The sequence below is a fragment of the Fukomys damarensis genome, unplaced genomic scaffold (assembly GCF_012274545.1).
Source record: "Fukomys damarensis isolate Sample0158 unplaced genomic scaffold, DMR_v1.0_HiC HiC_scaffold_11, whole genome shotgun sequence".
NCBI classification, from domain to species: domain Eukaryota; kingdom Metazoa; phylum Chordata; class Mammalia; order Rodentia; family Bathyergidae; genus Fukomys; species Fukomys damarensis.
The window spans coordinates 8370216-8392515 of NW_022900923.1; the positions used below are offsets into that span (position 1 = coordinate 8370216).

The window sequence follows — 22300 nt, forward strand, 5'->3', positions numbered from 1 at the left end:
CATATTCTTTCGCGAGTGAAGGGGTTGGCGCCTCATAGACTGACATAGAAAGCCACATCAGACAGAGGCGGGGACTGCAGGGACAGAGCCCAGGACACTGCTGCCCCCGGGAACCTGAAGAGGAAGGAACCGCTCTGTCCTACAGCCTCTGCAGGAAGTGCAGCTCTACACACCTTGACTACAGCTTCCAGCTTGCAGCTTCCGCGAGTGTGGGAGAATAAATGTAAGGTGTTTAATGCCGCTAAGTCCGGCAACTTGTTACAGCAGGAAGCCCCAAGCACCTCACAGAGTTCCAGGGCCCTGAGGGTACTGGGACTGCATGGGGTGAAGGTGGGAGCCAGGCTGACCGCCCAGGCAGAGGAGGGGTTGAGCAGCTGAAGGGTCCACAAGCAAGAGGGGGTCACTTCAGAGAGCCAGGGAGGACCTGAAGAGCAGAGGTGGCATTCGTGTCTGTGGAGGCAATCTGGAGGTTTTCTGTGTTGCCCTACTTTGCAGCATTTTCTTTGACAAGTTGGTATTCTGGCTGCACGAATGTCAGCAGGAAGGAAGGTCCGCTCGGCACTCGAGGCCACTCTCCTCAGCACCCCCATCCTATCCCCAGCCACTGGAGATTCCGCCGTGCCTTTGAGAGGCGACTGAAGTTGCAGCACCGCTTATCAAACACGGAAAACTCAGAATGAGAAGTTGGGGGTTCACAGGGAAATAAGGAGCCTCTGAATGTTCTTGAGGAAATGTGGACCAGAGAAGAAGAAAGATGATACAATAATGGCTCAGGAAGGTCAGACCAGCTCTGCATAAGGGAGCGCAGATTGAAAGGGGAGGCCAAGAGACCCACTGTGGGGCTGTGCAGTTTCTGAGGTGGCGGCTTCTGGGTGGCAGACGCTCCTCTGCGCGCCACTGCCCTCTGGTGACCAGGCTCGGGATGGCCGCTCAGAGCACGTGCGCGTCCTGGAAGAACCTGGCTAGGTGGCCTCAGGGAACCCAAAGAGGACAGTAACTCTGTGTCCGGGAGGGCCATGATGCTGAGCTTCACGGAAGCCACGGAAGAAGGCTGAATCTCGTTTCTTTGTAATGTGGTACTGTGGATTGAACCCCAGCCCTCTTCACTGGGCTACCTCCGAAGGGCTCTCTCCCTTCTCTGAGATAGGGTCTCCCAGAGTTTTCCAGGCTAGGCTTGAACTTTGGGATCCTCCTGCCTCAGCCTCCCAGGTGACAGCTAGGATTATAGCTGTGAGCCACTGTGGGTTTTAATGCTCTTTTACTGAGCATTATTCAGCCTGAAGACCTCTGACTTGGGGGGGATTTTGAGTCCCACCTTCGTTGTCTGTGGTTCGGGAGTCTCCACTGCCAGGCAGCAGCTCAGGGAGGTACCACTGAGCACCTTGTTTGCCAGCCAAGCACTGGTGCGACAGGCCACGGCCCTAAGAAGAACTATTACTATTACTATTACAGTCCCACGTTACAGATGAAGACGTTGATCGAGGAAAACTGGATTCTGCTGAGGCCGGCTGGCCCCCCAGTGTCTAATCCTGCTTCTCATTCCGTCTGTCAGTACTGCGACGCTTGAGCATGACTGTGTCCGCTCGGGTTTGGGAGCCGCCCATCAGAATGAGAAGTTGGGGGTTCACAGGGAAATAAGGAGCCTCTGAATGTTCTTGAGGAAATGTGGACCAGAGGAGAAGAAAGGCGATAGAATAATGGCTCAGGAAGAAGGTCAGACCAGCTCTGCATAAGGGAGCGCAGATTGAAAGGCGAGGCCAAGAGACCCGCTGCGGGGCTGTGCAGTTTCTGAGGAGGTGGCGGCTCTGGGTGGCAGATGCTCCTCTGCGCGCCACTGCCCTCTGGTGACCAGGCTCGGGATGGCCGCTCAGAGCACGTGCGCGTCCTGGAAGAACCTGGCTAGGTGGCCTCAGGGACCCCAAAGAGGACAGTAACTCTGTGTCCGGGAGGGCCATGATGCTGAGCTTCACAGAAGCCATGGAAGAAGGCTGAATCTCGTTTCTTTGTAATGTGGTACTGTGGATTGAACCCCAGCCCTCTTCACTGGGCTACATCCGAAGGGCTCTCTCCCTTCTCTGAGATAGGGTCTCCCAGAGTTTTCCAGGCTAGGCTTGAACTTTGGGATCCTCCTGCCTCAGCCTCCTAGGTGACAGCTAGGATTATAGCTGTGAACCACTGTGTGTTTTAATGCTCTTTTACTGAGCATTATTCAGCCTGAAGACCTCTGACTTGGGGGGGATTTTGAGTCCCACCTTCGCTGTCTGTGGTTCGGGAGTCTCCACTGCCAGGCAGCGGCTCAGGGAGGTACCACTGAGCACCTTGTTTGCCAGCCAAGCACTGGTGCGACAGGCCACAGCCCTAAGAAGAACTATTACTATTACTATTACAGTCCCACGTTACAGATGAAGACGTTGATCGAGGAAAACTGGATTCTGCTGAGGCCGGCTGGCCCCCCAGTGTCTAATCCTGCTTCTCATTCCGTCTGTCAGTACTGCGACGCTTGAGCATGACTGTGTCCGCTCGGGTTTGGGAGCCGCCCAGGGGACTGGCGGAGCCCGCTTCTGGGTGCGTCTGTGTGGGTCGTGGGAGCGTGGCCTGGGGCTTTATGTCTGTGCTAAACACCTTTGCTCTGCCACTGTGTCCGCCGTGATGCTCCTGTCTTGGAGTCAGCTGACCATGGACTGAATCCCCGAACCATGAGCCAGGTCAAACCTCTCCTTTACCTGTGGGCGCTGGGTACAGTGTCCCGACCGTGGGGAGCTGACTGATACAAGCGCGGTCGGCGAGACTCTTGTTCCGTGAACTGAGTTAGCGCACGCCGGTGGGCCATGGAAACAACTCAGCGCCTCTCCGACCACATTTAATGTGACTTAAATTGAATAACATACAAAATGTCAGGTGTATTTCATGTTGTAAGATTAAGAATTGTTTGGGGTTTTTCTGACAACTTCTCTTCATGTTGTGTGTATCTGTGTCTGCACATACGTGCTGACGATATAAAATCTAATTCTCACTACGGATCCAGTCCAAACGATTAAAAAGCCACGTCTCAAAGTTTCACCCATCTGGTTTCACGGTGCTCAGGTATGGTAGTTTTACAACTTTCCTATTTTACTTGAAGGAATAGGAAAGAGAATTTCAATCCAGCAGTCTACACCCCCGAAACAAGCAGGATCCAAAGACCAGATGAGACCAAGACATCACTGAAGCCACCCAGCTCTAGGAGCCAAAGTGACCCCCCCCCCCCGTGCTTAGAGTGACAGAGACCCAGGACCTGGGCAGTGGCCAGCAGCTCAATGATCCCAGATTCAGCAGGTGCCACCCCAGTAGCTATTGGAAAATGTCCCAGTAGATTACAAGCGTGGTGGCCACAGGTTGGCTAGATGCTCTTTCTTTTCATAGTTTTCTATATTGACCAGAAGTTTTGCATAAACAAGCTTCACACTTGTAACCAGATAAATCACATTTTTTTCCTCCAGGGGTGCCGTGGGGGTCACTCGTGACATGTGAGCGCTCCCACCTTCACCTGAGCTTTTTCTGCTGATGACTTCACAAGCGCCAACATCTCTTCTGTCCACCCAGCTCCCTTGCTGGCGATGACAGCTGCTCTCCGGTCCTTCGAAGGTTTCCAGCCCTTTGCACGCAGCTCTTGGCAGAAGATGTGGGATCACATGGTGGGTGACTGGTGCTTTCTGACTCATGGGATGGAAAGAAGCACCGCACACAGGGACAGCACAGGCCATCTGTTGCCAGTTGGGGTAACCTCTCAGCCTGGGAGGTGACTCACCCGGGAGGCCCGCAGGGGATCCTGGCATCCCGGGGAGGGGCGGGGCTCTCAGACCCGGGGCCGGCATCAGCGTCTAAAGAGGCCAGCTGGGGGCAGAAGGTGAGCAGGGTGGGCCAGCCAGGTTGGGAGAGCTGGGGGAAGAAACGAGGCAGACCAGAAGTGGAGAGAACAGGCGTACCAGGAGCTGGTCTTCATGCTGCCTTCTCACAAGCAGTTACATGCTTGCTCAGTCCTCACGGAGGCCAGACGCGGACTAAGGCCTGGACTCCCAGCAGCCCCAAGAAATGGTCGATAAACCCATTTGCAGATTAGAAAAATCTGCTCAGAAATGTAAAGTGACTTGCCCAAGGGGACGCAGTAGGGAACAGGAGTCCACCCCCAGCCATCAGGGTCTGAGGGCTGTGCTTCCCAGCCCCGTGTAACACCAGGGTCAGAGGTCCCACTCTGCCCTTCACATGTGGGGTGTGGTTGGCATCTACTGTGAACGCTTAATTTTAAAAAAAACTATTGCAGCCAAAGACACGTTGTCATTACTCCTCCTCGGAACACCGCGCCTCACTTCAAATACATTTGCCCCACCGTTCTGGTCCCTCTTGGAAGCAGTTCTGAAATCCTCTTTCATGAGTGTCCTTACTTGCACTACTGTGGCTGCCTCGACATCCTGAATCCATTCAAAGCATGTCCTTCTCGTGGTCATTTTGACTCTGGGGGAACAGCCAGAAGTCACACGGTGCCAGATCCGGTGAATGAGATGGATGAGGACCCAGCGTGAGGTTTCTACCCGCTGCCTCTCTCCCGGCTGGTACACAGCGGCAGCATCCTCGGCATCGTGGATCATGCTTCATGAAGACCCGCACGAAGGAGGACTCCAGAGCTGCTCCAGAAAGTGGCGAGAACAACGGGGTGAGTGTGTCAAGGGAGGGCGGCTCCTAGCAATGTCTCTTACTGTAATACATTTTAAAATTGAAATGTAATCATTTGCCATATATTTTTGATCGCTCCTTGTATAGTATCTGACTCGAGCCACAGAGCAACGAGGCAAGAAGGGTACCAGTGTGTCTCTATTCTCAAGAAGTAAAAGTGAGAAAACAGAGCGTGTTTCCCAGAGTCACACAGCTAGGAAGAGGTGGCGTGAGCCTGCCCTGGGCTGTCCAAGTCCAAGTCGATGATCTCTATGAGGCAGCTGTGCTCCGGTGACCGCCGGGGACAGCGGTCCTCTTTCCCGGGCCCACTCCCCCGCCTCCCGTGGCCCGCCTGGCTAGGAGCCTCGTGGGTGGTGTCCAGGGTGCTGCAGTGGCAGGAGAGGCTGCCCCAGGACCAGGGACTCCTCGGGAGGGACTTTGGCCTCAGGCTCCTCTGCTACGGCTTGGATGGCTGAAGCCGGTGGAGGCAGCAGCCTGCTGGTGGCTTCAGGTGGCCTCCAGAGAGAGGCAGGAGGGAGGTGGGCACCCTCTGAATCTTCCATGAGGTCCCGGAGCTGCTGCAGCACTGGCTCCAAACAGGTTCTTACGGACCCAGAGGGAGAGGTTCCCGGAAGGAGGAGGTCAAGTGCGGACGGGGGCCGTCTGCCTCTGTCATTTCATGATCCCACTCCAGGCCCCAGACGCCCTAAAACATAGACAGCCCTGGGACCAAATCACTACTCAGCCCCATGACGGCTCTGGGCTCTATTAATCCAAACTCAACTCCTTTTGAGCCAGAGCCAGGTGTATTTAGGAAGATAACTCTTTCTGAATAACCAAATAGGGCGGCTCACATAGACACAACGGGCCCGAGTGCCCTGGACTTTCGGGTTGTTTTGCACTGGTGCCCATGTGCGTGGGGTTCATTATGTTCCGAGCATGGAGTTAGAGCTGGGGACTATCACTCGAAAGTGACACGCCCTGAGGGACCCCCCCCAACCTTGCTTTCCTGGCTTTCCTGGCTTTCTCAGATTAGGGATCCTCTCAGTGGGCCTGGCCGGCAGGAGCCCATGGCCACAGAAGAGAGGAGAGCTGGCCCTTGCCCGCTGCCCCTGCCACTCGCATGACGGCTCCTGTGTTCCAGGGATTTGTTTTGCTTGGGGGCCCCTGGGTGTTGCTGACTCCTATGGACCCCCATGGGGAGACAGGCAGGGCACTGCCCAGGAAGGAGCTGAAAACCAGCCTCTTTACGTTCCTCCAGCTGACGCCCGAGGGCCGCTTCCGGCTCCTGACCCGTCACCTGCTGCCTTCCCATTTCTTAGGGGACATTTTCCAGCCTATCAGGAATGGACGCTCATCTCCGTCAAAAGCTCCTGTTGTCTAGGCCTTTGCTCAGCTGGGTCCTGGCCAGCTGGGCTGCACTTGTGCTGTCCCCTGGGAGGGAGCCTGGTGAGCACCTGTCCCGGGTCAGGACAGGAAGGTTAGTGCCATGGCAGGAGGGTGGAAACAGACCAGTGCGTGTCCTGGGCTGACCCCGGAAAGCAGTGTTATCCCAGCAGGAAAACCCAGCTGACCACCCCCCCCGGCCATCTGGCATAGGGTGTCCAGCCCACCTGTCCCCTGTCCCATTCCTGACACAATCCTGAAAGCCTCATGCAAGGATGGGGTCCAGCCATGAGCTCCCCAGTGAACTGTCCACGACTGGGCTGGTGCCTCTCCCACTCCTCAAAACCTCAGCTCAAAAGAACGAGGCCAGGAGACCAGGCATGGTCTCTGTAATCTTAGCACTCTAGGAGGCTGAGACAGGAGGGTCACAAGTTTGACCCCAGCCTGTGCAACTTGGCAAGACTCTCAAAATAAAAAAGAGCTGGCACTGGAGCTCAGCTCGAAGGCCCTGTGATCAATCCCCAGGACCGCAAACAAACAACGAACAAACAAAAGACACTGAAAAGCAAGCAGGAGCTTCCCTAAACCCTGGGGCAACCCTGGCCCTTGTCCTGGCCTGAGATGGTCACTACTTTGCGTGTGGACAGCACCCGACAGTTTTCAGAGCCCTTGACAGCTTCTCTGGACAACTCCATGAGTGGAGACAGGCAGGGTCACCTCCACATGTATAGGTGATGCCCCTGCCTTGGGGTCCCTGTGTCCCCACCCTCCTGTGTGGCTCTCAGAGGTTGGGAATCCTCTGCTTCTCCCCCAGTCCTGGTGATGGAGTTGGCTGTTCTGCTGGGAGTCCTGTGAACCGCTTCAGTTGCTGCTTTGGGGATGGGGCCGCTCTGCTGCAGGACACGGGGGAGCAGCCTCCTCCAGCCCCTCCCTCAGGAAGGGCCAGGGCTTAAGAACCCACAGTCCCACATCTGTTTTGTTTTTGTTTTGAGATAGGGACTGCTTCTCCCCCAGTCCTGGTGATGGAGTTGGCTCTTCTGCTGGGAGTCCTGTGAATCGCTTCAGTTGCTGCTTTGGGGATGGGGCCGCTCTGCTGCAGGACACGGGGGAGCAGGAGGCCCCTCCAACCTCGCAGCCTCCTCCAGCCCCTCCCTCAGGAAGGGCCAGGGCTTAAGAACCCACAGTCCCACATCTGTTTTGTTTTTGTTTTGAGATAGGGTCTCACTGTGTAGTTCAGGCTGGCTTTGAACTCTCTTATGTAGCACTGGCCTCAAATTTGCAGCCATCTCCTGCCTCAGCCTCCTGAGTGCTGGGATGACAGGCGTGTGAATCTGCTCAGATATGAATCTGTTTTTTAAAAAAAGGTGTTGTCAGGTGAGGTGGCACACGCCTGTCATCCCAGCACTTGGGAGGCTGAGGCAGGAGGATCACTGTGAGTTCGAGACCAGCCTGGGTTACATAGTGAGTTCCAGGTCAGTCTCAACTACATAGGGAGACCCCGTCTCAAAAAAACAAAAATAAAAACTAAAACCCCCCAAAATGGTGTTGGGGTTGTAGCTCAGTGGTAGAGAGCTGTCTAGCATGCAAGAGGCCCTGGGTTCTATTCCCAGCTCTGCAAAGAGAAAGGAAGGTAGGAGGAAGGAGGGGAAGGAAGGAAAGAAGGGAGGAGGGAAATAAACTGACTGATGCCGGATGGATCTAGAACATAGATGCGCATGGCTTGGGGAAGGCTAAGCAACGTTGTGGCGCGCAGCTGCTCTCCTCTCCCGCTGTCCTGACCCTCTCAGAAGACACTGGCTCGCTGACTGTTAGAGGGGGGCCCCTTGGCTCCCCAAGGCCTCACCACACCACCTTGGGCTGGGGATCGTGGGAAAGCGCCAGTCTCCGGAGCCCCCTCCAGTCTCCGATTCTTTTAGCTCTGTGCAGCACTAGGTCTCCAGAAACGCGAGCCCACGCCCTCACTCAGCGCGCTGTGATCCTGGGAAAGAGCCCTGAGCTCTCCACGCCTGGCCTCGAGGGGGCGACATCGCCTGGTACTGGCCCCAAGTCAGCCTGGCCCCGGCAGCTGGCGCGGACGCCGCCGGGCTCCTGACCTGGACGCAGCCTTCTTTCCACCACGTCACTGCGATGCCCGCGCCGCCCTGCGAACCAGAGCTGGAGTGACCCTGGGGGACAGAGAGCCGGGAGCATGGCTCAGGTCCCTGCAGCCGTCCTTCCGGATAGCTTCTCACTATGGAAACAGTGGGAACCAAAAATAGAAGCTCTGGGAGGAGAAGCGCAAAATGGGCTTTGCGGGCCAGCTGCCAGAGAGTTCCCTCACCCGCCGCCAGGGGGCGCCGTGTTCCCGTGCCGCTGGCCTCAGGATCCCGCCGGAAACAAAAAACAAGGTCTGGAAATGTAGCTCCAGAGCCAATGCCCTGGGTTCTGTCGGGGGTGGGGGGGTCCTGTCTTTGTTTTCCTGATTCTATGCCCCAACCATTCCCAGGACCCAGCTGGGTACTGAATACAACAGTAGGCCCGAGAAATATGCATCTGGCTGTTTCATGAAAGGATATGTGAAATCAGCTGTCAGTCACAAAGTGCGGAAGGCATCAAAGGATAAAATGTTAACAAACCGGCTTTTACAGATCTCATTCGCTTTCAGGAGCAGTGCACGAGCCGGGCAGCATCTGGTGTACGAAACAGGCGTGAGCAGTCCTGGTCCAAGCCGCTCTCCCTCGGGGCGCTTCTCGCCTCCTGGGATCGGGCTGCCAACCGGCTCCTGACTTCTCCGAGGGGCAGATCTCACATGTGAACCGCCTGGGTCTGGCTTGGTGACCAGGAGCTTAGTTAGCATGAGTGACTGACTCCGTTTTAGTTGGGACCTAGCTCAGGGCTTGTTCTGGCCCCTGGCGCCCACGTGATTTGTTAAGCAAGGAAAACTGCCTGACTAGAAGGCCTGGTAAGAGAGTGGGACTGACAGTTAGGGAGAGGTGGGGAGCAAGAGGGCTCTGCGGTGCCTGGCACTGCCCCCTTGGGCTTCTCAGCTCCCCGTGGGCCCTGGTCTCACTGCCCCCTTCTGGGTGATGCCGTTGCCCAGTGGCCTGAGTCCCCGGGTCTCCCCAAGGGCTCTGTCTCCAGCGAACACTAGAACACAGTAAATATTTGTTTAATAAAAAAGGAAACTAATCTATACGTGGCGGTGCACACCTATGATTCCAGCACACTGTGGGACTGAGACAGGATCACAAATGCGATCCCACCTGGGCAGCTTCGGAGACAACACCCCCCAACCCATAAAGACGTAAAAAAGGCTGGGGCTGTAGCTCTGTGCAAACCCTGGGTTCAGTTCCCTAGTCTGGGGGAAGGAAGGGTTAGAAGAAACTATGTGGAAAGGAAAGAATAGAGTCTCTCTCCAAAGGACCTGGAGATTCCTTCCTGCCCAGGATTTCCGCGTCTGCCACCAGCCCATCCTCCTGCCACCACCCCAGATGGAGTCCCCTAGAAGACCCCGCTTTGGCTAGAGTGAGGCAGAATGGTAAGGAAGACGCGAGGGGAGCCCTGCTCCTGCACCTCGGTCATCAGATGTCCCGTGGCCTGTCACGCTTCCATCCTGCGACCCATTTTGTGCTTTGCAAATCACACGTAGGAGGAGACACTGGAACCAGCGACACCCTGCCCACCCTGGGCCACGCGAGGATCGCCAGCCAGGAAACGACAGGCTCGCTGCACCCAGGGCAGAGCAGGGCTCAGAGCGCAGGCGGTGACAAGAGTGGGGGCCCCAGGGAGCCACAGGCGGGAGAGGCAGCCCTGACTCTAAGGGCACCTGAGCCACCAGGGCTGACAGTGCCCTGTCCGGCCTGGCTCTGGCTGGAGGCACCCTTGCTGGTTACCGGTTGCTGTGCTGGTTGCCGGGGAACCACTTACTATTTTTACTCCTCTCCAGATGAGGAGGCTGAGGAAGCTCCGGCCCGGCTGGACCCCCAGGACCCTGCGGCAGTGCCCAGACGGTGCTGCAGAGCCCTGGCAGGGCCCCCCTGCCCCAGGAGGAGCTCAGCACCCGGATGTAGGGCCTCGCTGGGGAGAGGGCCAGAAGGGAGGGGTGGGGGCCCAGGACATGCCTTCCGGTGTGTCGTTTGAGCCTCTGCTCGGGCTCCCAGACCTTGGAGGCAATTGAGGTGGGGACACAGCTGCGAGCAGGCGACGCGCCCGGCCTGGCAGGAAGCAGAGTAAAGCGCGTTCACAGCTCAGCAGCAGCCGTGCTTCCGCAGGGGTGTGCTGAGTACCTGTGCCCATCCTGGCGGGAGAAAACACCCTTACAAGCCAAGGGAGGATTTTGCAGGCAGTATGGACGGCAGGTGGGGAAGCGTCCAGCAGACGGACACCAAACGCAAAGGCCCAGGTGGCACTGATAGGATTGCATCTTCCGTGCTGTTGCCAAAGTCACTTAACATCTGGTGCGCAGGCTCAACTCCTGGGGAATCAGAGTACTGGGCAGAGGCCCAAACCATGGGGGACCCAGGGTGGGACAGGCTTCCCTGGGGACTTTGGGCAGCCTGGGACCTTGAAGCTGCAAGAGGGAGACAGGAAGATGGAGCCTTTCCACCTGAAGATGGCAGGAAGGAGGCAGGGCCTCTGTGGCACACCTGTTCACAGGGCCAACCCTGCTGGCAGGGAGCGGTGAGGTTTGCTGCATTTGGGCTTTGAGGAAGCGGGGGCCGCACTAGCGGGGAGCGGAGCAAGCTGTTCACGGAACAAAGAGCAGCAGGTTTGCAGGATTTGCTGGTGTGGGCACAAAACATTCTGGCCTCATGTCAGGTATTGCGGCTCCTGGAGAGGCACAGGGGTGGGGCAGAAGAGAGAAAGAGAAAAAGAAAAAAAAAATATATATGTACCAGTTCAACAAGCAGCCAGCCAAGTTCACCCTGTGTTACAGTTTTGGACCTAACTTTTTTTTAAAACTAGAAGTTGAACCAGGGTCTTTACACTGAATTTCATCCCAGACTTTTTGATTTTTTTCTTTTTTTCCTTTTGAGACAGGGTTTTGTTAAGTCACCCAAGCTGGACTCAAACTTGAGGTCCTCCTGTCTCAGCCTCCAGCAGTGTTGAGATTACAGGCATGAGCCACCGCACCCAGGTGGGAGAACTTTTTCTTAAATAATCAAATGTCTCTTCGTGCCCAGTGAAGTAGAATCAGATTAAGGGTTCAGACAGCAAAGGGGAAGGCACAGCAGGAAGATAGGGACACCCAGCTTTTCACTCAGTTTTCAGTCACGCCCTCAGACCACCCCAAGGAAGCCAAGGCTGTAGCCAAAGTGGCCTTTGGATTTCTGCAAAGTAACCTGGGCAACTGTTGTCAGCGGTGTTACCTTATATCGAAGCGAGTGGGTGGGGTCCAGCGTGAGCTCCAGAACTACTTTGCTATAAGCAAATGAAGCTAGAGAGCTCATTTAGATTTCCCCTGGTGACAGTTTCTCATTTCGGACAAACATTCTGCTTGTGGGGTTTTGTCAGGTCTTGCGACGGGTCTGTTGGAAACGGGAGAGGGTAAGAAATGACCACTTATGCTGCCCCACAAGAGTACTTTGGGGGGTTATGGTGTCACCTGTCGCACCATGGTGGTCCCTAACTTTCTCACCTTCAGGAGAGCCGGGGTCTCAGCCTGGCAGGAAGTGTCTGGGTCTGGGATGAGAGAACCACAGCAGCTCACTCAGACTCCCTCTGCACCCTGGTATACACAGAAGCCAGCTGGGAAGCCCCAGCCAACGAGTCCAGGAGGAGAGGGCAGGATAGTGGAGGAGGAGGAGAAAGAAAGAGAAACTGAGTCCCACGTGGCATCAGGGCCCTATCCACCCATGAGCCCTGGGAGATGGATATTTTTGGCCTTTTTTAAAGTTTAAGAGACAGAGGCTCTGAGAAGCTCTCTACTCCTTCAGGATCACACAGTTTTGAGTGATCAAGCCAGATTCACACACAGGTCAGCCTGACTCTAAAACATGCCGCTGTCCACAGACAGTGTGATTTGCTGCGTGCGCACCTGCTCCTGGCCAGGTGTCCACCCGAACGCCACAGATTCTGAGAAGTCAGGGTCAGAACCGAAGGAGACGATGGACTTTTCCCAGAACGGAGCTTCCTGCCGGCAGCCAACTCCACTCACCAGAAATGAGAATGAGCTGTTGAGGGGCCCTCGCCGTTCCAGCAGAGGGCATCAGGGACAGCGGCTGTCCCCATGGTGCACAGAATCTGAGCGCAGTGAGTACTGGCTTGCACCACTAAGTTCTGGACATGACCAACAGCACCCGGGAGAGAAGCTCTGAACCCTAAGGTGCTGTCCACATGGAAGGCGTGGTCAGCACGCCTGAGTTTGGCATCCTGGGACTGTGTTGGTGTCTGAAGACATAAACTCGTGTCTTAGCCGGTTCTCCCCACCCCCGGCAGAGGATGGGACGAGCTCGGGGGTTGGCACATTCATCTGGGAAGTGACCCTGGGACCCAGCACCAGGGACCAGAAGAACAGAACCGGGAAAGCGACCTGGCCAATCCGAGGGTGTGCTGTTGAGCTGACACCACTGTGAGCAGCTGGGGTGTGGGGTGCTCCTGCCCAAGGCCCTTGTGTTAAAGGCTTGGTCCCCAAAGGCAATGGAGCCGACTTACTATGGACTCAAAGCTCGGAAACCATGAGCCAACATTAACTTTTCCTCCTTTAAAGTTGACTGGAAGCTGATGAACATGGGCATCTGGTATCATCTGAGCCCCTTCGAGCAAACACAAAGAATGAGCTCTGGGGCTATGGGAGGGTTTGTTTGCCCAGGACCCCACCAGCTGAGAGGGGCCCCAGGGATGTGAACGCCTGGCACCTGTCAGTTTGCAAAAGGCCCACCTGGCTTAGCAGCTCTGCTTGGCTGCTCCAGGGAGCCCAGGGGAGAAACAGATCCAGCACCGAGAGACCACATATGTGTGGGTGTCAGGCTGTGAAGATGCTTCAGAGAGCAGACATCTGATGTCCTGGGCAGGGCCATGAGGGCAGCTTCTGCCCAAGGTACTGGACCTGCGAGGGCAAGGCCCAGGGTTGCCCGGAGCCACCAGCCACCGGGGTGTGCAGAAATGACCGGTTACGCTGCCCTACAAGAGTACTGTGAGTCACTCACTGTCTTGAAGGAGGGGGCTCTGAGCATGAACCCCAACAGCAGCTCTTTCGGAAGTCCCTCAGGCAGCCAGGGCCAGTGCCTGCAAGTCATGCTTTTTGGAGATTGGGTTTAACAAGCCCAGGGAAGCCAACAGAGAGGGTGGGCCAGCTCCATTCAGACCCTGCCTCCTCCTGGAGCTTCAGCGGCGGCAGGAAGACCCCAGGAGCAAGACCGGAAGCAGGCGCAAGGTGTGGCCCCAGGAGTCTGGAGGGCTTTTGCCAGGAGAGGCTGGGACCTGGCCCAGGGAGCTCTGCATGACCTTGGCCTCAAGGCCAGGGCCTCAGAGCACAGACTTGGGCCCTGACTGGCTTTCTGGGGTGTGGAGGAATGAGTATCGCCCATCCAGTACAGGGAGGCTGCAACTCAGCAGGAAGAACTTAGATTTGAGCAAGAACGGCACAAATTACACCAAAATGAGCACGTGTGGGAGCAGGCCCCGGGTGCCCCTCGGAGGCGCTGAGCCTGGACTTGCTGCAGGAGAACAGGTAAAGTATCCGGCCCCACACAGCCCCACGGTCCCCCCTCAGCCTACACTTCCCCTGGGACAATAGCCACAGCTGCTCCCTCCTCCTGGGGCAGCACAGGCTGCCCCCGCCCCCCGGTCCAACAGCTCGTGCAGGTCTGGCTTGCAAGCTCGTCCAGGGCCGGGGAAAACTGTGCCATGGTGGGGTCAGAGTGCAAGGGGAGTGGAAGAATGAAGGTTCTCCACGTCCACGGGCCTGAATTGGGAGACCTCGCCCTGCCGCAGAGCCAGGGGCTGAGCAGGGAATTCTAGGCTGTCCGCGGTGAGGCAACAGGAAGTGGCGAGTGCCTGTGTCTGCGTGGAAGAAGTCACCTCTCCAGGGGTCCCAAGGGCTCAGACACCACTCCTGCTCACTCATGCACCGCCCGATCAAGGGCAAAGTGTCCCGTTGCAGACTAACTGGGCTGTGCCAGCAACTTCGGAATGCCGGGCGGGGTCTGTCTTGGATGCTGCTACGGTTTGTGTGCAGATGTCCCCCGAGGCTCATGCGTGCGGATAAGGTGGGATTTCCTCTTTCAGAGGTGGCTCCATCTGCAATGTGTGACGCTGGGGTCACTAAACCACTACATGTGAGTGATTAGTTTGGCACCACCCTGATCCCAATCGTCTGCATAAGATAAAAGGGGCGGAAAGGTGCTGTTTCTCCCTCTCTCTCTCTCTCTCTCTCTCTCTCTCTCTCTCTCTCTCTGCCTCTGCTGCCTCGTGTGCACACCAGTATTGTTTCTTCCCCAGGAGGCCTGTTTACCTTCCCTGCCTCAGAGCCGGCCCATTATGGGCTGAAACTACTACGAACTATAAGCCAAATAAGCCCCTTCCCTTTTAACGTTGGGTGTCAGGTATTTTGTCTCAGCAATGAGAGAAAAGTAACACAGATGCCCACGAAGCTCCCCGCCTCTCGAGTAGGACCCAGGAGGTTTGCCACCAGACTCCAGCCACAAAAGAGAAGAGCGAAGGCTGCGCTGGTACTGGGAAAGGACCTGAGCCGGAGGGGCCTGCGGGCATCTCTCTCAGTGGGTCGGACCCACACGTCTCACTTTCCTGGGCCGCTCATGAAAAGTGCAGTTCCCAGGCCACTGTTGTAGAAATACCGAATCATATGTCCAAGCGCTAAGATAGTTGTTTATTTTATAAGCAACAAGGGCTTGTATCAAAGAAAGTAATCTCTGCTGTGAAGTTTCTAGGGTTGGCCTAATGCAGGGTGCCTCAGTCTTACCATGACCAGCATTTGGGCCAGGTTTTCTGTGGTGGGGCCTGGGCGTCCTGAGCATTACAGGACACTCAGCAATACCTCTGGCCCCTACATGCCGTCAGCACCTGCAGTCGTGGCAAGCAAACAGAAAGTGTCTCCAGACCTCGCCCAGCGTCCTCCTGAAATCTGATCACAGTGCAGCGTGCATGTCACCATTCTTGGAACGGCCCTGGCCAGGCTCTGCCCCACTGAGCTCCAGCCTCAGGACCACTCTCCAGCCACATGGGGCTGTGGCCAGCTCCCGTCCGCCCTCACTCACTCCATTCCTTGTCGCCCACCGTCCCAGCAAATCCCTCTCCCCTCCCACCTTGCTGCTGTGTGGGCCCTGACACCTGGTCCCTGCACAGGCAGGGGACAGAAAGCAGGATGCTGGACCTACAGGGGGCGTGATGAGTCCCTAAGGGGGGGTGGCTCATGTGGAAGGATTCTCTTTGTTTCAACAGGAAGTTTATTTTTGTTCTCAGTATAAATGGGACCGCAGTAAAAAATCTGGCAAGTACAGAAAAGTATAAAGAAGAAACAAAGGTCACTCAAAATCTAGGGCCCAGATGCTGCCATTCGGAGGTTTCTGGCTGGGGCTATGATGAGGACCCTGCCGGTGTGTGGGCAGGGACACTGGGGTGGACAGAGCTCCTGATGAGGACGAAAAGGCAGCTGCTGTTCTGGTGAAAGTCTGCTTTATTCAGATCCGGGTGACTTGACACCTCCAGGCAGCCTGTTCTGTAGGAGATTTAGTGCCTGTCCCAACCTCACCCGCCCAGAAAGCCACCCCACAGCGAGACATCAGAACTCATCCTTGATGTCAAAATGGGGCTGGTCTTCAGGCTTAAAGTCCAGATTGGGGCTGCCGTCCTCGTTGAGGATCCTCTGGGCCGTGTAGCCGACGATGGGGTACTTGGCTTTGTACACCTTGGTGAAGACCTCTTCCAGGGACTCCAGCTCCTTGGCCGTGAGCCCCGCCTTGGGGAGAAAAGGGTCCAGGAGACACAGGAGTAAGTCGTGTGTGGTACTGGCCCTTCTTCATCCCTGCCCAGCCCTCCCCATGCCTGAATGCAGGAGAAAAAACAACAAACAAATAATGGACAATGGACTTTTAATTTAAGACAAGCCAGTGTGTGCAAGCAGGGGAGTGGGCATCATTTTTTTGCCTTTTGACTGAGGCAGGAATTAAAGACTCCAGAGAACATTGATCCTGGGATGGGGCTGGGTGTGCTCTGGGCCCTCCTTCCTGATTAATCCTACCATACTCTACATTTGAATCTCCATTTTAAATTATGTACATTTCCTGCTGTAGCTTGGATCTAGAAGATCCCTGGACTTAAGGCATATGTGTTAAAGGCTTGGGCTCCAGGGGGCGCTGTTGAGAGACAGCGGACCTTTATCAAGTAGGGCCTAGAGGGAGGGATGGGGGTTATGCGCGTGAAGTGGATTATGGAACAAGAGTTCCTCCTCTTTTTTGTTTCCTGACCATGAGATAAGTGTTGTCTCACCACACACCCAGAAGTAATGGGTTCAACTGGTCATGGACTGGAACCTCCAAAACTGTGACCCAAAATAAATCTTTTCTCTTTTTGAGTTAGTTATCTTAGGTATTTTGTTACAGTAACAGAAAGCTGACTTCACTTCCCCATCTTAATTTGTTTCTGTAATGTTGTGGCTTAAGAGTTTGACTCATTTGTTTCATCACAATTATCAATTTGACAGTAAGCAACACTGCCTCATTGTGGGGATTACTATTTTTCTAAATGCTGTTCTCTCTCATAAATATAGGCATGGAGGAGACCTTGCTTCTCAACTCAGTCAAACCACCGAGCTACCAAGAATGGCCCTGGAGTAGGTCTCAGGAGGAAAGAGAAAAACTGACAGGGGTTGGGGGTTGGTGGGTGAGGCTATTAGACAATCAGGCCACCAAGGCAGGTCTGGGCCAGACTGGGAGGATCGCAAGTTCTCAGAAGTATGAACTTGACTCTATGCAAAGGTTTCTGAGTAAAATAGTCTAATCCAAGAACATCGTTAGCCAGCACCAGAAGGAAGCAGGCTAATTCAGAATCTTCACTAGTGCATGAACATTAAAAAGATGGCCACAAGGCCGGGGGTGGTGGCGCACACCTATAATCCCAGCACTCAGGAGGCTGAGGCAGGAGGACTGCTGTAGTTTGAGATCAGCCTGGGCTACATAGTGAGACCCTGTCTCAAAAAAACCAAAACAAAAAAGATGGCCACAGCTGAGTGCGGGGGTCACTGTAATCAGCTCGTAATCAGGCTCACAGTGTCATGAGTGAGGTCTGCAGGGTCCAGTGACATCTTGGCCACTCCTCTGGTGGAGTCCTTCCCGGTCAAGGCATTGTAGGGGGCTCCTTGCCCGTAAAATTCTGCAGTGAGGTAGAGAAGAGTGTGGGTGTGCAAGTGTGGCACTCCAAGGTCCCACCATGCTAAGAAAGGCTCCAGGCCTGAGGACCAGTGAGAAATGGCAACACCAAGCCCAGCAGTCCACCTGTCCCACCAGGTTGGGTTCCACAAACTCAAAATATGGATTAAGTCCCAGTGGGGGCTGAGAGGTGATATTTAGAAAAACATCCAGTCTTCTTAAATGTTGGTGGAAGCCAAGTCTATTTCCATGCAGTAATGCAATAAAAAAAGACGAACCATTACCAAACTACTTGCCTGTTATTTGTAGTTATAGTTAGGAAAACTGCTAAATGGCATCAAAATGTTCTACAATGTCTTATTATGCCAACTCTTCACTGAACAATCCTTTTCTCAGTGCTTCACTAGAGTAAATCATCAAATTTGAATTCGGTTCCACATGGAAGACTTTTAAGTAGTTGTATGGCATTAATGCGGTTGGGTGAGGCTACAGAAGTAAACAAGTGACAAAGACAAACCCAATCTGCTCATTTAAGATGAAAGGAAAGGGACCTGCTGCCCAGCATTCCCTCCCTTTCCTTACACCTCCAAGTGCCCATGCTGGCTTCTGAGATTCCCAGAAATAAAGTTTCAAAACGCCAAGCCACTTACCCTTTCCGGAAGTGACATCAAACACCACTCCCTTCACCGCCAAGTAGATGGGCTGATCTTCCTAGAAAGCAGAGAGAAACCGTGAAGCAGCAGCCACAAGCCCAGCTCCCACAGTAGAGTTAGAAAACTCTCTTCTGGTCAGGAGCTTTGCGAAGAGTGATGGCTGAAGTCCCCAAATCTGGTCCTTGGTGAGCTCAATCCCTACCTGGGCAGAACACCAGCAAAATCACTCTATAACACGGTAAGAACCTGACAGTCTCTCTTTTAAAAAGGCCAGGAACTGAAGCAACTTTACTCGGATAAAAATGCAAAAGAATATTAAATGAGGAAAGCTTTAAATCCCGCCACATTTCTATCTGTGTAGACAATCTACTTTTTACTTCGCCTTTCAGAGGTGACGTCACCTCACATAACATTTCCGGGTGCTGGAAGCGGCTGGCAATCAAACAGCCTCACAGGTCCCCGCTCATGGGTGACTCTGTGCGCCTGCTTCTGTAGCTGGTCTGCTACTCTGGGCGTCATGGTGTCCCCGAGTCCTTGGAACTATAAATGCAGCATTATGAATATCTTCCTACAAATTATTGTCTAATTTGGTGAGTTACTTCCTTGAGGCCTATTTCAGTATGTGGAATTCCTGGAAAGATTATGTATACAATGTGACCACTGAATAGCTGTCAGTTTGTCCTTTGAACTGTACAGTGATAGAAAAAATGCAACAAGCAATGCTTTTCGCCCACAGTTCTATTAAGAATGGGTATTATACTTTATGTTTGCTGTATTATCAGGTATAAAATGTTCCTCAGAAATCCTACCACCACCACTGAGAGAGAGAGAGAAAGAGGAGGAGGAGGAAGAGGGAGAAGAAGGAGAAAAAGAAGGGGAAGGAGGGAGGGAGGGAGGGGCAAAAGCAGAGGGTTGATTTTCTAACTCTGTCAAGTGGGCTCAGGCTGGGACACCCGGCACAGCTCTGGAACACCCAGGACCAGGTCTGCCTCCTATCTCAGCCCCATCAGGTTTAGGGACACAGCCAGGAGACTCCCAGGCCAGGCAAGGGTAGGAGTTGCTACTGGATCTGCAGGACTAGGGTGCAGGACCAAGCTCTCTGGTGGCGTTCAGGTCCCGGCCCTCGTAGATGTTTTCATAACCACTTTTAGCAGAGGAACCGAGGCCAGAGAGCTTTAAGCCACTAACTCCAGGACCCACCTCTCCCGGGCAGATCATCTCCAACGCCTCAGTTTCCCTGATACCACCTACCTACCTTGCAGGATTGCTGAGGGAAACTGGCCCACACAAGGGAGGTTCAGCAAATGGCAGCTTTTAGTTTTCCCAAACTGGCCCCCAAGACAGTCCCCACAACTTCCGCTGGCTTCACTCCCCTAATGGTAATTTTTCATGCATGGGTTACGATCCAGCAACTGTGTTTGTCTTTGTGAGGATTTACTGCTCTCCTCTGCTGTGATTGCTTATCAAGGGGAGTATTTATATGCATTTACAGAATTTAAAAAATATGTTACAGCTATCATCTAACTGTGGTATTTTGTCTGTTTCCATCCTGCTGCTTTTTCCTTGGTGTTTATCACTTTTTGGTGCGCTGAGTCATAAAAAGGGTAACATTCAGGAACTGAAGATACAACATTGTGCACGCTGTCCACGAGAGGGATGGGTCAGTCCATCAGGGAGGGCGGGTTCTGGACCCTGGAGGTTTGGATTCCAAGGTTGTGCCTATTTCCTAGTCCGTCCCGTGGGGGCACTCTTAGCAGGACAGGGTGTGTCTCTGGGGAAACTGGCCCAATTCTCAGGACCACCAGGGAAAGCAGGAAGTGGTCCGAGAAGCCGGGGCCAGCCTGCGGGAGGGAGACCCGGGCCTCCAAATTGTGTCTGGATCTTGGGCTCGCTTGGCCAGCTGAGCCTCCCTCTTGTCTGTGGTCAGGCGGAGACCAGTGGGCAGTGCCATGACAGCTACCATGCTGGGCGGACACAAAAGCAGAGGGAGCCACAGCTGGCGCCAGCTGCAGGCAGAAAGGTGGTCCAGCTGTTTGTCGGAGGCTCTGAGCCTCCAACGCGCCAGCACCTGAACAGAAGGGCTCCTGGGGCACCTCCTCTCTTAGGAACACAGGAAAGCCTGCAGATGCTTTTTGTCTGCAGAGGAGACCTGCCTTCCTACGTTCAATGGCCAGACTGTTCTCACTGCAGATGGCGTTGGGTGTGGAATGAATTTATCAACAGATTTTTGAAAATGAAGTAAAAAATAATAGACAAGACTGAGTTGGTTTCTCCTTCAACACCCTCAATTAGCTTTCCTGATAAGCTAATGAAATAATAGCATCTCATATTTATTAAGGTTCACTCTGCTAAGCACTGCGCCAGGGCACTGCCAATCACTGCCTCCTTTAATCTGCATAAGATGCCTGTGGACAGTGGAACTCTGACCATCACCTCTGCGATGGGGAGCTGTGCATGTCAGTTTGCACAGGCCAGGGTGCTCAGACACTTACCCGGCTGTTGCTACCAAGGCATTCTGAAGTTAACCTGTAGGAGCAGTGCACTTCCTGCAGGAGATCATCACAGATCGGGGGAGGGGGCCATCAGCTCAGTCAGGTCTCAAGGATTCCCCAAGGAAGAGCTTCAGCCTCAGCTCCTGCCTGAGCGCTTTCGGCCAGCCCTTCCCCACAGCTGCCTTCAGACTGACGACTTCCCCAGCCCGGCCCCAGGATCACACGAACAGTTCCTGGAAAGTCATATTTCCGCCTGCCCGTCTGTCCCTCTGCTTTCCTCCTGGTTCTGTTCTCTGGCAGAACCGTAACTAACCCAAGCGCCTCACAGATGAAAAAGTGGAGATTCCTAGAGGTTTAGGAATCATACCTGGGACTCATCCTCATGTATGACCCAGAGGAATGAGGCCCTGGGGGGACCCCATAATGTAGTATGAAAACTGAGGCCCCTCTGTGATAAAGAGGGGGTGCTATTAATAACAACCACCAGTAGCAGGCAAGACCAGAACCTCTAGGACAAACCGCCACACTGCCCACTCTAGCCTCAGCGCGCCTGTGTCTCTCTCCTCCCGGCTCTGCAGCTCTTTCCGGGCTCTGCTCCTCCTTCCTTCAGCCTAAGACGTCCTCAGGGCTCCACCCCAAACAACCCACTGTGCACCTCTTCCCACCTCAGGCTGCTCTCTCTTTGCTTCAGGTAAGTATCACCCTACAGCACCAGCATGGAAATATCAGCCCTAGTCCTGCCCTTCCCCGCCCTGCTGTGGTACCTTCTGCAGTGAACTTTCTCTGCCTTGGACTCTGTTGGGGTCCCCAGGGCCACCCTCACGTCTGGGAAGAGCCCAGCATGCGGTACAATGTGGGGGAATCCTCGTGGGCGCCTCCCCAGGCTCCTTCTCTCCCTTGAAGACACTTTGCCCAAGCAACACAGTACGACAACCCTGTGGGCTGTGCTTGGAGCTGGGGTACCCTGGAAGCTGGCACCCAAGGCGTTCATGGGGGGGCGGTCAGGGTGCTGTGAGGCAGCACACCAGCCTCATAGACAGGGAAGCTTGGAACCCAGGAAACCCAGACACCAACTAGGACAGGTCCTTCTGAGACAGCAAAGCCGCTGGGGTGACTTTAGCACACAGCCCGTGACCGTGCCACCAGGTTCCCTCTGCTGCTCCCCCAGAAGTCCCTTAACACCCACTCACATGGTGTCACGACTCCCCCTCGAGTCCCCATTGACCCACCCTGCTGACCAAGCTCTTTGCAAACGATGCCCAAGGAGGCATCACTGCCTAAAGGCCAGGCCTCTCTGTCTAAAGCCAGTTAAGTCATGGGCCAGGGGATTGGGCAGGAGGACAACGATCCTGTCCCTTCCTGATCTACCACTAACAGTACCGTGCCTCAGTTCCCCATCTCTGAGAACAGGAGACTGGCTCCCGCCAGTGCCTACTCTGAAAGGCCACAGGGCAGGTAGTACTCCTCTCCCCACCAGACCTGATCCCCGTCTAACTCCCCGGACCCGCAGCGTCCTGCTGGCAACCATCCAGCTGGGCCCCCGACCCGGATGGACAGGTGGCCATGCCCTGCTCCAGCTCAGGGTCGTCCCCAAAGACACAGACCCTAACGCGGAGGCCTGGGTTGAGGCCTGGGGTGTAGAGAAGGAAGGGGAAGTGCAGGGAAAGCCTGGCTCCTCCCCGGGCCAGGGAGTGGCGACCCCAGCTGAGGCCACCATCAAAGACCAAGTCGCCCCCCGGAGAGAGGAGGCCGGGCTCACCGCGGGCCCAGCCCA

The 22300-nt window shown here is 54.8% G+C and overlaps 1 protein-coding gene and 1 long non-coding RNA gene across 2 annotated transcripts in view; one reads left to right on the plus strand and one right to left on the minus strand.

The window, feature by feature from the left end:
• Window positions 1-4977, plus strand: part of LOC104875154 — a 22283-nt gene extending 17306 nt beyond the window's left edge. Inside the window, exons 2-3 of the long non-coding RNA XR_783981.2 lie at window positions 3480-3674; window positions 4301-4977. This is a non-coding gene — a long non-coding RNA (uncharacterized LOC104875154). The remainder of the gene's footprint in view (window positions 1-3479; window positions 3675-4300) is intronic.
• A 10457-nt stretch (window positions 4978-15434) lies between these two features.
• The window catches only part of Nenf (neudesin neurotrophic factor), a 10443-nt gene continuing 3577 nt past the window's right edge, over window positions 15435-22300 (minus strand). The window contains exons 2-6 of the mRNA XM_010642681.2: window positions 22031-22156; window positions 20527-20615; window positions 18032-18092; window positions 17282-17385; window positions 15435-15973 (exon numbers count right to left, since the gene is read on the minus strand). Of these exons, the coding sequence (XP_010640983.1) occupies window positions 15797-15973; window positions 17282-17385; window positions 18032-18092; window positions 20527-20615; window positions 22031-22156 (557 nt within the window). The 3' untranslated portion in view covers window positions 15435-15796. The remainder of the gene's footprint in view (window positions 15974-17281; window positions 17386-18031; window positions 18093-20526; window positions 20616-22030; window positions 22157-22300) is intronic.